General features: G+C 41.9%; 1 protein-coding gene across 3 annotated transcripts in view; it reads left to right on the top strand.

Annotated features, from left to right (window-relative positions):
- The window catches only part of KIF13B (kinesin family member 13B), a 235,107-nt gene that overhangs the window by 158,216 nt on the left and 62,836 nt on the right, over window positions 1-14,055 (top strand). For all 3 annotated transcript variants that reach the window (XR_008890892.1, XM_056563817.1, XM_056563818.1), the window contains exons 25-27: window positions 5,540-5,686; window positions 7,331-7,360; window positions 13,631-13,730. Coding sequence is in view for 2 of the 3 variants with exons in the window: in XM_056563817.1 (XP_056419792.1) it covers window positions 5,540-5,686; window positions 7,331-7,360; window positions 13,631-13,730 (277 nt within the window). In the remaining variant the exon portion in view is untranslated. The remainder of the gene's footprint in view (window positions 1-5,539; window positions 5,687-7,330; window positions 7,361-13,630; window positions 13,731-14,055) is intronic.

Raw genomic sequence — 14,055 nt, 5'->3', positions numbered from 1 at the left:
GAATAGAGCATTGACCAAGGACGGGTGCTGCAGCTCCATTCACCTGGGGGACAAGAGACAAAAAAATTCATGTGTTTAATGTTTCGTCAACTGCACAGCGGAACCCCATTGACAATTTGGAATGTCTCAGTCTGAACTAGCCCTTACAGTGGCATTTTATGTACTTCTCCATATTCCTTCGATAATCTGCCAGATTCTGGATTCAAGTTATTTGTATTCCAGTTTTCACCCTAAGCCACTATCTTTATAGTAAGGGGTATTTGGCTATGTTCACACAGCGGAATTTCTGCGCAGAATTCCCGGAAATCATCCGAAATTTTTTGCCTATTTACTTCGCTTAGAGCTGCGGAAATTCTGCATCCCGCATAAATTAAAGGGTTTATCCAGGAAAAAACTTTTTTTATTTATATATCAACTGACTGAAGAAAGTTAAACAGATTTTTAAATTACTTCTATTAAAAAATCTTAATCCTATCAGTACTTATGAGCTGCTGAAGTTGAGTTGTTCTTTTCTGTCTAAGTGCTCTCTGATGACACGTGTCTCGGGAACCGCCCAGTTTAGAAGCAAATCCCCATAGCAAACCTCTTCTACTCTGTGCAGTTCCCGCGGCAAGCAGAGATGTCAGTAGAGAGCACTGTTTCCAGACAGAAAACAACAACTCAACTTCAGCAGCTGATAATTATTGAAAGGATTAAGATTTTTTAATAGAAGTAATTTACAAATCTGTTTAACTTTCTGGAGCCAGTTGATATAAGAAAAAAAAAGTTTTTTCCTGGAATACCCCTTTAAAGACCTGTCTTTTTTAATTTTGCAGTATTTCGTGCCAGATTTACATAGAAGTCAATGGGGCTTTGAATTTCAGCAGATTTCTGTGTTTTGAGCACAAAGAAATAAGGCCGCAATTCTGACGGAATTCCGCAATCCTGTTCAGCAAGCTTAGCTGAATGGAATTTGTGAGGAATTGTGGATATTCCGCCGTGTGAGCATAGCCTTATGTAATGAAGCTGTATGTAATAGACAAGAAGAAATACACACAACCTCCTCAGTCTTTCGCGTCCGTACTGGATTATTTATATGGTGTTCGGAGAGAATAATAATAGTCGGCTGTTAATTTTGCCAGCGATCCTCCTCGGAGTCAGCGGAGCAGATGATACCCCGTCATTACTCCTCCCCCCATGTCTCCAGCCCTATACCTGGGTAATGAATTGCTCGGAAGCAGCATTAATTGAGGTAAATGAGGGAAGCGTTTACCTGTGTTTGTTGCCGGCGCGGAGGATTAGTAATGTGCAGCGTGCGGCTCTCCCAGGGGCTCCAGGAAGATGTCTGAGCCGAGTCTAATTGCTCCCGCGCTCGGTAATAACCCATTTCCCTCACCTTGTTGCTGCAATTACTGTCTCTGCTATTTTGTTAATTTTTCCCTATAGTTTATAGCTAATTAGCCAGTAATTCACATTAGCCGCCTCTCTGTGGGAAGGAGCTCAGCACATTGCTATACAGCGGGCTGCAGCGGATCAGCGCCGTGATGGAGGAAATTACTGATAGTAACACATACCTACCATCACCTGGCTCACTGGCATACATAGGGTATTTTGAACCCCATAATAAAGTGGGAACTTCCCTCTTCGGTGCTGTTTTATACCACCGCACCCTCCCCCATCTACAGAGCTTGCTCCATCCCACCTTCTGAAGGCGATCCACACCTCTCCCTAAACCTGACAGTAAAGGACTACTCCGGCGAAAATTAACTTATCCCCTTTGCACAGGATAGGCGATATGTAAGTGATTGCGGGGGGGTCCGACCACTGTGGCACCCCGCAATCACCGGGACCCTGGCTCTCTCAGTGAAGACCGCGTGTTGTCTACCGGTAGACGGCACACGCACCATTAATTTCTATGGGAGTGCTGATGATGCCCGAGATCTGTACTTGGGCCTTTTCAGCGCTCTCATAAAAATGAATGGAGGGTGCGTGCAGGTCCCGGTTGGACCCCCGCAATCGGCTACTTATCCCCTATTCTGTGGATAGGGGATAAGTTGATTTTTGGACACTTTAAGGACGCTTATTTGCCTATTTTTACCTATCCTAAAATGTTGGGCACTTGTTGAATAACCACCACACCCCTCCTCATTCATGACATGAAGAGCCTGGTGCTTTATCTCTTCCACCTCCCTTTTGCAGCTGGTTCACACCACTTTGCCACTGTACATACATGACATAAAGGGCCTGGTATATGATTGTCTCCTCCACCATACATGACATAAAGGACCTGGTATATGATTGTCTCCTCCCCTCCACCATACATGACATAAAGGACCTGGTATATGATTGTCTCCTCCACCATACATGACATAAAGGATCTGGTATATGATTGTCTCCTCCACCATACATGACATAAAGGACCTGGTATATGATTGTCTCCTCCACCATACATGACATAAAGGATCTGGTATATGATTGTCTCCTCCACCATACATGACATAAAGGGCCTGGCATATGATTGTCTCCTCCCCTCCACCATACATGACATAAAGGACCTGGTATATGATTGTCTCCTCCACCATACATGACATAAAGGATCTGGTATATGATTGTCTCCTCCACCATACATGACATAAAGGGCCTGGTATATGATTGTCTCCTCCCCTCCACCATACATGACATAAAGGACCTGGTATATGATTGTCTCCTCCCCTCCACCATACATGACATAAAGGACCTGGTATATGATTGTCTCCTCCCCTCCACCATACATGACATAAAGGACCTGGTATATGATTGTCTCCTCCCCTCCACCATACATGACATAAAGGACCTGGTATATGATTGTCTCCTCCCCTCCACCATACATGACATAAAGGACCTGGTATATGATTGTCTCCTCCCCTCCACCATACATGACATAAAGGACCTGGTATATGATTGTCTCCTCCCCTCCACCATACATGACATAAAGGACCTGGTATATGATTGTCTCCTCCCCTCCACCATACATGACATAAAGGGCCTGGTATATGATTGTCTCCTCCACCATACATGACATAAAGGACCTGGCATATGATTGTCTCCTCCACCACTGATAATAAGAAGCGACGCACCCCCCCTCTCTCTGAACTTAACTTTCTCTTAAGTTACAGGTTTTCATTAGGGGGTGAGGGACCTAGGACATTTTCCCCACTTGGGAAGTAGGATGGGGACCTCTCTGTCTTTGTTGGACCAAAGAAACTTAGGACACCTCTACAGTACATACACCCTCTACAGTATTTAAATATATAGGGGGACATTTATCATCATTTGCTTTGGTAAGCGAGTTCTGTAGCCATTTTTTTTTGCTTTGGTTTTGCTCATGTGTGACATATTTATTATACTATCACAGGGGGTTGATAAATTTGGCTCACAGAAGTAAAAACCAATAAAATCACTTTGGAATACCATTTTCTTAGCACTCATAAAAAAATCTGTGTGTGTTTATTACATTTTTTTGCCACTTTTTTGCACCTAAATGTACTAACCCATTTTTTTTTTAATTCAGATTAGTCTATCCTGTGGACTACTTCGGATTTGGTGGACTATGATGACCATTGATTTTGTGTTTCATATTAACAACATTTTGTAACGGGGGCTTGTGGGGGAGTGTTTTTTTGAATAGAAGTTTTTAAATGTGTGTTTTTTTTTTAGTTTTTTTTATTTACTTTACAGGCTTAGTAGTGGAAGTCCATTACTAAGCCAGGGCTTAGCGTTAGTACCAAAAACAGCTAGTGCTAACCCCCGGTTATTACTCTTTACCCTTCGCCCACAGGGGAGTCTGGAAGAGCCGGTACCAACAGGCCCAGAGCATCAAAAATGGCGCTCCTGGGCCTAGGCGGTAACAGGCTGGTGTTATTTAGGCTGGAGAGGGCCAGTAACAATGGTCCTCGCCCACCCTGGTAACGTCAGGCTGTTGCGGTTTGGCTGGTATTTGGCTGAGCATAAAAATACAGGGAACCCTATGTGTTTTTCTATTATTATTTAATTAATGGAAAAAAAACACAACGCATAGTGTTCCCCATATTTTCATTCTCAGCCAAATACCAACCAAGCAGCAACAGCCTGATGTAGGGTGGGCGAGGACCATTGTTATTGGCCCTCCCCAGCCTAAAAAACACCAGCCTTTTACTGCCTAGGCGCAGGAGTGCCTTATTTGATGCTCCGGGCCTGTTGGTACCGGCTTTTCCCGACACCCCTGTGGCGGTGTGTACCGGGGTAATAATTGGAGGTTAGCGGTTGCTGTTTTTTTTTTTTTTTTGCTAACGCTAAGCCCGGCTTAGTAATGGACTCTGTCTATAAGACGGCTTCCACTACTAAGCCTGTCAAGTAAATACAAAAAAAAAATGAAAATAAAACATATTTAAAAAACTTTTATTCCAAACAACACTCCCCCACAAGCCCTTGTTAATCATTTTATTAACATTAAACATTAACATTAAAATAAAAAAAATAAACACTGGTCATCATTGTGGTCCACAGGATACACGGATCTGGAATGAGAAGGGAAAAAAAAAAAAAAAAAATGGGTTAGTACATTTATTGTAACCCATCCGCACTGCATGACTACAACTCCTAGCATGCCCTTACAGTAAGGACATAATGGGAGTTGTAGTCATGCAGCAGGGCTGGGGGGAGATGTACAAGCGGGTGACAAGCTTGTCACCTGCCCCCAATGCATGACTACAACTCCCAGCATACCCTTACAGTAAGGACATGCTGGGAGTTGTAGTCATGCGGCACAGGCTGGTGACAAGCTTGTCATCTGCTCGCCCATCTAACACACTCCCCCCATGCCACACAACTACAATTCCCAGCATGTCCTTACAGTAAGGAAATGCTGGGAGTTGTAGTAGTGTTGCGTGGGCGGGAGATGTGCGGGCGAGTGACAAGCATGTCGCCCTTCTGTACATCTACCCACTCGTCCCACCGTGCCTGTAAAAATGAAAGTAAATAAAGTCGCACAAAAAGTCTCACCCGCGACTTTTTGTGCGACAGCTTCGCTCCCCGCCCACCCGCCCACATCTACCACCCACCCGCTAACTATTGCAGGACTACAACTTCCAGCATGCCCTTACAGTGAGGACATGCTGGGAGTTGTAGTCCTAACATCTTGCAGGCAGGTGTTAGATGTGGGTGCCGGGGAGCTGAGCTGTGCAAAAAGTCGCACAAAAAGTCTCACTTTTTTGAGCGACTTTTGAAAACGCTGTCATAGGCAAGTTTTGTAAGCCAGGTCTGACTTTGCTTACACTTGCGACTTTTTGAAGGGGTTACGTGCGACTTTCACCACTGCAAAGTAAAAACTGAAAATTGCTTAGGTAGGGCAGATTGGTATTTTTTGCTTAGCCACAAAAGTTGCACAAAAAAATTACTTAGGCGAACTTTTGTAAGCCAAAAAAGCTGCCTAAATCCCTAGATAAATCTCCCTCATCATGTTGACATTTCTCTGTTTTCAGCATAGAACTACAATAATAGGCAGAGCTGTGAGTGTAATATGTCTGTGTGTTTTCCTGTGTAGGGACAGTCTCGCCGTCTACAGGTGGAAGTGCGATCTGTACAGGACTCGGGAACACTACCTCTTATAGAAGATTCCATATTGTCTGTGTCTGTGGGGTGTGTAAAAATTGTGCATGCCAAGACCGGCAAGGGTCACGATGGGCATCAGGTGAGTGGGTTAGATAAAGCTTTTCTCTCAAATTATCTATTTTCCTTTCTATCTATCTCATATCTATCTAATTATCTCATAGCTATTCATCTCATATATATCTCTGTCTGTATCATATTTATTTATCTCCTATATCCATCTGTATGTCTTCTATCTATCAATCTAATATCTATCTATCTCATATCTATCAATCTAATATCTATCAATCTAATATCTATCAATCTCATATCTATCTATCTCATATCTATCTATCTCATATCTATCTCATATCTATCTATCTCATATCTATCTATCTCATATCTATCTATCTCATATCTATCTATCTCATATCTATCTATCTCATAGCTATCTATCTCATAGCTATCTATCTATCTCATATCTATCTATCTCATAGCTATCTATCTCATAGCTATCTATCTATCTCGTATCTATCTATCTCGTATCTATCTATCTCGTATCTATCTATCTCGTATCTATCTATCTCGTATCTATCTATCTCGTATCTATCTATCTCGTATCTATCTATCTCGTATCTATCTATCTCGTATCTATCTATCTCGTATCTATCTATCTCGTATCTATCTATCTCGTATCTATCTATCTCGTATCTATCTATCTCGTATCTATCTATCTCGTATCTATCTCATATCTATCTATCTCATAGCTATCTATCTATCTCATAGCTATCTATCTATCTCATAGCTATCTATCTATCTATCTCATAGCTATCTATCTATCTCATAGCTATCTATCTATCTCATAGCTATCTATCTATCTCATAGCTATCTATCTATCTCATAGCTATCTATCTATCTCATAGCTATCTATCTATCTCATAGCTATCTATCTATCTCATAGCTATCTATCTATCTCATATCTATCTATCTATCTCATATCTATCTATCTATCTCATATCTATCTATCTATCTCATATCTATCTATCTATCTCATATCTATCTATCTATCTCATATCTATCTATCTATCTCATATATATCTATCTCATATATATCTATCTATCTATCTCATATATATCTATCTATCTATCTCATATATATCTATCTATCTATCTCATATATATCTATCTATCTATCTCATATATATCTATCTATCTATCTCATATATATCTATCTATCTATCTCATATATATCTATCTATCTATCTCATATATATCTATCTATCTATCTCATATATATCTATCTATCTATCTCATATATATCTATCTATCTATCTCATATATATCTATCTATCTATCTCATATATATCTATCTATCTATCTCATATATATCTATCTATCTATCTCATATCTATCTATCTATCTCATATCTATCTATCTATCTCATATCTATCTATCTATCTATCTCATATCTATCTATCTATCTCATATCTATCTATCTATCTCATATCTATCTATCTATCTCATATCTATCTATCTATCTCATATCTATCTATCTATCTCATATCTATCTATCTATCTCATATCTATCTATCTATCTCATATCTATCTATCTATCTCATATCTATCTATCTCCTATCTATCTATCTCATATCTATCTCTCAGTTTATCTTTGTATCTATCATGTGTCTGTGTTAGATATGTGAATATTGTTAGACGGATCATTTCATCCATGTTTTTTGTCCTGCAGGATGCTGGAGAAGATATTGATAGTTATCAGGTAAATATTCACTTAGCACCATATCAATTTTATTTCAGTTCACCAAACAAATCTGACATTTTCAGATCCATTAGACTAGTGGCAATACCTGGTTGTAAAGCAGATAGGAAGTACCTATCCTGATGACTTGGGTTTGCTCCTTGCACTTCATGCATTAGTCGCTGACTGTTGGTTTGGACGCCGTCACAGCATCCCCGTCACAGCGTCCCCCCTCACAGCGTCCCCCCTCACAGCGTCCCCCCTCACAGCGTCCCCCCTCACAGCGTCCCCCCTCACAGCGTCCCCCCTCACTGCGTCCCCCCTCACTGCGTCAAGTTCACATGTTTCTCTCCCTGCAGAAGTGGTCAGAGACCTTTCCATTCAGATAGAGCAGTGATTCCCAACCAGGGTGCCTCCAGCTGTTGCCAAAGGCTGTCCGGGCATTCTGGGAGTTGTAGTTTTGCAACACCTGGAGACACCCTGGTTGGGAAACACTGAGATAGATAGAGGGAGAGCACATAACAGGAAGTCCATGTTCCGAAGAATAACCCCAGTGCAAACCCAATATTTTAATTTTTCATTACTGGAGGAGGGCAAATAAAAAAAAAAAATAACACTATATAAATTATAAAAAAAAATAAAAAATAAATAAATAAAAAGTCCCACTTGGCAGATGTGTACAGCCCCGCAGATAATGTTAGCGCTACATAAGTAAACATTGTAAGCAGCATCATAGAGGGGCCATTATATCAGTGACATTGCAGGAACCTTGGATTCTTGGTTCGGTGCCACAAAGCTCTTTGGCCTGGCAGTACCCCACCGGTTTATGGCCGTCTCCTTTCTTTTTGCACTTTAGGACAGTCATAACCTGGCGTATTTTATGGCTCGTCTAATCAGCTTCAGTCTCATTTGCTCCAGTCCTCAATGTCTCTCCCCTGTGCGATTCCTCAGCCTTCAAGGCCTCCTGCATTACTGATCCTTAATGCATCTTAATGTTTTATCCACCTTGTCAGTCTTTCATCTTGGATTTATTCACTGCCATCCTTCCTTCCCCCGCCCCACACCTAGTTACCTTTACTGGAAATGTTCCTCCAAGGGTCCTGTAAAACATCTTATGAGTCCGTCTGGGCACTAGCTTGATGATTAATCACTGTTAAAGGGTTATTCCCTTTTTATAAAGTGATGGCAAATTCCTAAGATATGCCATCTCTATGAGCGATGGGGGTCTGGCCTCAAGGACAGAGGTCCCCAACCCAGTCCTCAAGCCCCTCCAACATTCATAAAGCTGGGTTCACACCACGTTTTTTCAATACAGTTCCCGTATCAGGTTTTTGATAAAAAAAAAACTTATTCCTCAAAACCGGACTAAACTGTATCAAAACGCGTGTACAAATTTTTATCCGTATACGGTTTGAAAAATGACGTCCGGTTGCATCCGTTTTTTCAGAAAAAAAGTATGCGTTTTTAACTTTTCATTCCAGTATGAATAAAGTTTCACTTGTTTGATTGAAATTCCAAGAAAAAAACTGTGCAAAGTCAAAAACCGGATTGTGAAAACCGGATGGAACTGTACGCACATAAGGTTCTGTACGGTTCTCATTGACTCCCATGTTTAAAAAAATGTATATGGTTTCAATACGGTTTTTCACCCGGACCAAATACTGTGGTAGGCTACGGTTTTGGGTACGGGGAAAAAACTGACAAAACCGTACAGAATGCAAAACAGACACAACCTGATGTATCTTTTGGCATACGGTTTTCAATGGAGAGTCAATGCGTATGGTTTTCAATACGGTTCCGGTTTCAAATACGGTTTCAAATTGAAAACGTATACGGAGACTGTATTGCAAAAACGTGGTGTGAAAGCCTAAGATTTACATTTTTCCCATCTGTATTTGTATGGAGTAATTGACAAAACCTGGGCTGTTGCTGGACCTTGAGGACTGGACTGGGGACCACTGCGTTCGGACATCCACCTTTTCTAAAAATGAAGGGGATGGTGCACTGGTTAAGTGCCACATCTGCTTTTAAGGGGAACCGGTCACCTTCAAAATACTGTAAATTCTACTAGTATCATGTTGTAGAGCAAGAGGAGCTGAGCAGATTGATATCTATATAACATTGTTAAAAGAGATTCTGTAGAACTTGTAATGCATTCATCTAAAACTTTGCTTGTTCAGCTTTAGGAGTCCAGTGGGCAGTTTGTAGTATGGCTGGAAGGCCAATCCAGGACCGCTCTTACTGGGAATGACCAAGTGTAGGGTGGGGATCATTCCCCACAATCCAGGCCGCCTTTTGTTGGCCTTAAAGGGGTACTCCACCCCTAGACATCTTATACCCTATCCAAAGGATAGGGGATAAGATGTCTGATCGCTGGGGTCCCGCCGCTGGGGACCCCCCGCAATATAGCATGCAGCACCCACCCGTTTCTGCACTGGAGGTCCAGACCACCGGAATGGAAGTCTGTGACGTCATGACTCTGCCCCCTTGTGACGTCATGACCAGTCCCCGCAATGCCAGTCTATGGGAGGGGCCGTGACGGCCGTCACGCCCCCTCCCATAGACTGGCATTGCGGGGACTGGTCATGACGTCACACGGGGGCGGAGTCGTGACTTCACAGACTTCCGTTCCGGTGGTCGGGACCCAGACCCTCCAGCGCTTCCGGAGCAGAAACAGGTGGGTGCCGTATGCTATATTGCGGGGGTCCCCAGCGGCGGGACCCCGCGATCAGACATCTTATCCCCTATCCTTTGGATAGGGGATAAGATGTCTAGGGGTGGAGTACCCCTTTAAAGCTAGGCTGCTTCACCAGCTGAGGGGGACTTTGCATGTTGCAGCTCACACTGCCAGAGAGAGCTGTGTGTAAAGATCTTCCTTTAGAGTGTGGAAGCTGGTGAGCAGACTGCTTGGGGACTTGGAAAAGACTTGCTTGATGCCGCAGGTGTGAACAAACACCTAAGGAACGCAGGTGGACTTTTGTTACTTTTTCCTTTTTTCTACATTTAAGACTGTTTGCCAAGTGTGAATAAAACACTGAACTTTGATTTGAAAAGTCCTCTATATACTGCAACCGCACCTGTCTGCAAGAGCAAGTCATCGCAGCACATAGAGAACCACCCACTGGACTCCTAAATCTGGATGAGCAAATGTTTAGATTAATACATTACAAGTTATAGTGAATCTTTTCCTATAGTTGTTATATATCAATCTGCTCAGCTATTTTTTCTCTATAACATGCCACACACTGAACCCTTGCAATGAAGTTAGTGCAGTTAACTGACCCCATTAATCAAGTGGAGGCCACAGCAGTCAATCTTTTAAATTTTTAGTACTATTATTTCTTTTTATAGCGCTCTTGGTTCAAGGGCACTGTACATATAAGTGTAATAATGCATAGCATAAACGTGAAACAGAGTAAATGGTAGATAGATATAGATACAGGTTGTGGGTAGTACTGCAGCTGAGTCCCATTTACTTTAATGTTGCTGAGCTGCAATACCAGACACAACCTGTGGACAGGAAAGGTGCTGTTTTTGCAAAAAAAAGTTATGTTTTTGTAAATCAGGTGTCAGCAGAGAGCACTGTGGACAAGACAAAAAAGAAATTCAAAAAGAAAAGAATTTCCTCTGTAGCATACAGCTGCTAAAAAGTACTGGAAGGATAAAGATTTTTTTATACAAGTAATTTACAAATCGGTTGAACAGTTGATTTAAATAAAAATAAAAAATGTTTTCCACCGGAGTACCCCTTTAAGTGCCCAACCCCCAGAATTTTAACGCAAGGTTTATAGCTGATCTCATCTTTGCCTCTAGTAAAACGTGAATCTTCTTTTCTTATCCCCTCTAAAATAGAACGTTTTTAACTTGTAGCTAGAGGCTCAGAACGGAACATGTTAGAACAAATTAGATTTTGTCCATGTTCTGGCCGGTGACTCCCGTACATTCCTCTTAGTGGGGGAGAGATCGCACTTATTGCTGCTTTGTATCTGTCTAATGCAGCAAAATCAGTGACCCTGGCAGCAAAATATTCCAGATCCTTCCTCTACGTGTACAGTAGAAGGCTTAGGAGGGGGGACATGAATAAAATGACCTGGTATATGGAGGTTGGTTATGGTTGTTCTTTGGGACAATGCAGATGAAATCATTAAACCAGAGATACTCAACTAATTTTGGTAAATGGCCACCTATCTGTGTTTGTGGTCAGGTGGAGGTCTTGTTAATGTTTCACAATTTCTAAATAAGTGTTTACATCTATTCTGACCACAGACCAGGACCCTACAGTTAATCCAGATCAAGATCTGTATAGTTATTCCGACCCCTGTTCAAACCCCTAAACTAATTAATAGCTCTAAGCAGCTTGTAAAATTAATTACACCCCAGACCAAGATCAGACCCAAATAGTAGTTTAGACTCCAGATCAGACCCCTAAACTAGTTCATACCCCTAAAATTCAGTCTTCCCTCAAGCCCCCCAAATGAATCGGACCCCAGACTCAGCTCAGAGCCCTCAATTACTTTGTACTCCAAACCAAACCCATAAAAAAATTTCAAACCCCAGACTATGATCAGACCCACTAGATTAATTCAGACTCCAAACTCATCCAGGATCAGGCCACTAAACTTATTTATACTCCTAATTTCTTCCACTATAAATTAATTCAGATGCCAAACTAAAGTTAGACTCCTATAGTAATTCAGACCCCAGATCAGATCCCTAAACTCATTCATACTACTGACCAGCTCCTAAAATTGATTTAGACCTCAGACGGAACCCCTAAAATCAATCAGACCGATAAAGTAATTCAGACTCTAGACCAGATCCCTTAACTCACGCATACCCCTTTCCAATCCTTAAAGTTAATTTAGACATCAGATCCCTAAAATCAATCAGACCCCAGACCGATATCTGACCCATAAACCAATTCAAACCCCAGATCAGACTCCTAAACTCAATCATACCCCAAACCCGACCCTAAAATTGATTTATACCTCAGACCTGAGCCCTAAAATTAATCAGACCAATGAAGTAATTGAGAGCCCAGATAAGATCCCTAAACTCATTCATACCCTTTACTAGCCCTTAAAATTTATTTAGACACCACGCCCCTAAAATTAATCGCACCCCAGACCAATATCAGACCCATATAGCAATTAAGACCCCAGATCAGACTCCTTAACTCTTTCAGATCCTAAAATTAATTTAGACCCCAAACCAAAAAAGTAAAAAAAAAAAAAAATACTCTTTACCTTCCGGTTACTCCTCGCGCAGTGTGTCCTCTCCACCATTGACTTTGTGTGCCGGCCCAGCAGTAGTTTTAGTCCTGATCACAGACCTGTCATCATAAATGTATTAAAGAGAACCTCTCATGATCTTGTTAAATGTTACAATCCTCCCAGGTCACTGCCCCCATCATGATAAACCACCCCCTGCCTTTATTTTTATTATTTGTTAGTTTTCTACCTTGATATTTCTCTGTATTTTCTGCTCCGTCTCAGTCAGATTCACAGGCTGGGAAGGGGCGTTCCCCAGCAGGCGTGACATCATCTGAAGCCATACAGGGGAGAACTTCTTCCCTCACTCTCCTATACACAGCCCAGAGCAGTTCAGTGTGAGATGAGCAATGATTTAATAAGGCTGCCCACCCCCTCTTAATCTTTCCAGTACTTATCAGCTTCTATATGCCACAGAGAAAATTGTGCACTTCTTTCCAGTCTGACAACAGTGCTCTCTGCTGACACAGTCTGTTAGTGTCAGGAACTGTCCAAATTATAAGCATATCCCCATAGAAAACCTCTCCTGCTCTGGACAGAGGTGTCAGCAGAGAGCACTGTGGTCAGACTGGAAAGAACTGCAAAAACTTCTCTGTAGTATAAAGCAGCTGATAAGTACTGGAAGGATTAAGATTTTTAAATAGAAGTAATTAACAAATCTGTTTTTAACTTTCTGGCATCAGTTGATTTGGAATGTTTTTTTCCACCGGAGTACCCCTTTAAACTCTCCCAATATCGTTGTCAGATCCACAGATCTTGTATTAAACCCAATTCAAAAATATCTGTTGAATATCTTTAGTTTGTTACAGTGTATCAGGCCGTTTACAGCTCCTCAGGCTCTGAGAACATACAGGGTTTACTGGCAGCAAGCAGAGATCTTGAAAGCATGGCTGAAAAGCTGCAGTACACTGGTTTATATAAAATCGTATGATCTCCGTACTGAGAAATCCCCAGCTGTACATCCTCCACATACTTGGGTAGTACATCTGTTGTGTCTGACGTGTCGCTTACCTTCTTCCAGGACCGGGATTTGGACAGACTGAAGAGGAAATGGCTGAACGCCCTGACCAAGCGCCAGGAGTACTTAGATCAGCAGCTGCAGAAGCTGGTCAGCAGACAAGGTGCGGCTCGTGCCCAGTATTAGTGCCCCATTACAGCAGGGCACGATCTTGTAGCCATTGGACCCCTCTATGTAGGTGTTGGTTTTGGCCACATGCGACAACTGCGACAAGAGAACCCAGTCTATAACTCACCTGTTCCTATCATGATCTTGTTACATTTTATAATCCTCCCAGTCAATTCACTGCCCCCATCATGATAAACCACCCCCTGCCTTTATTTTTATTATTTTTTCGTTTTCTACCTTGATATTGCTCTGTATTTTCTGCTCCGTCTCAGTCAGATTCACAGACTGGGAAGGGGCGTTCCCCAGCAGGCGTGACATCA

This window comes from Hyla sarda, chromosome 3 (genome assembly GCF_029499605.1).
Source record: "Hyla sarda isolate aHylSar1 chromosome 3, aHylSar1.hap1, whole genome shotgun sequence".
NCBI classification, from domain to species: Eukaryota; Metazoa; Chordata; class Amphibia; order Anura; family Hylidae; genus Hyla; species Hyla sarda.
This window is presented reverse-complemented; position numbering and strand designations above follow the sequence as displayed.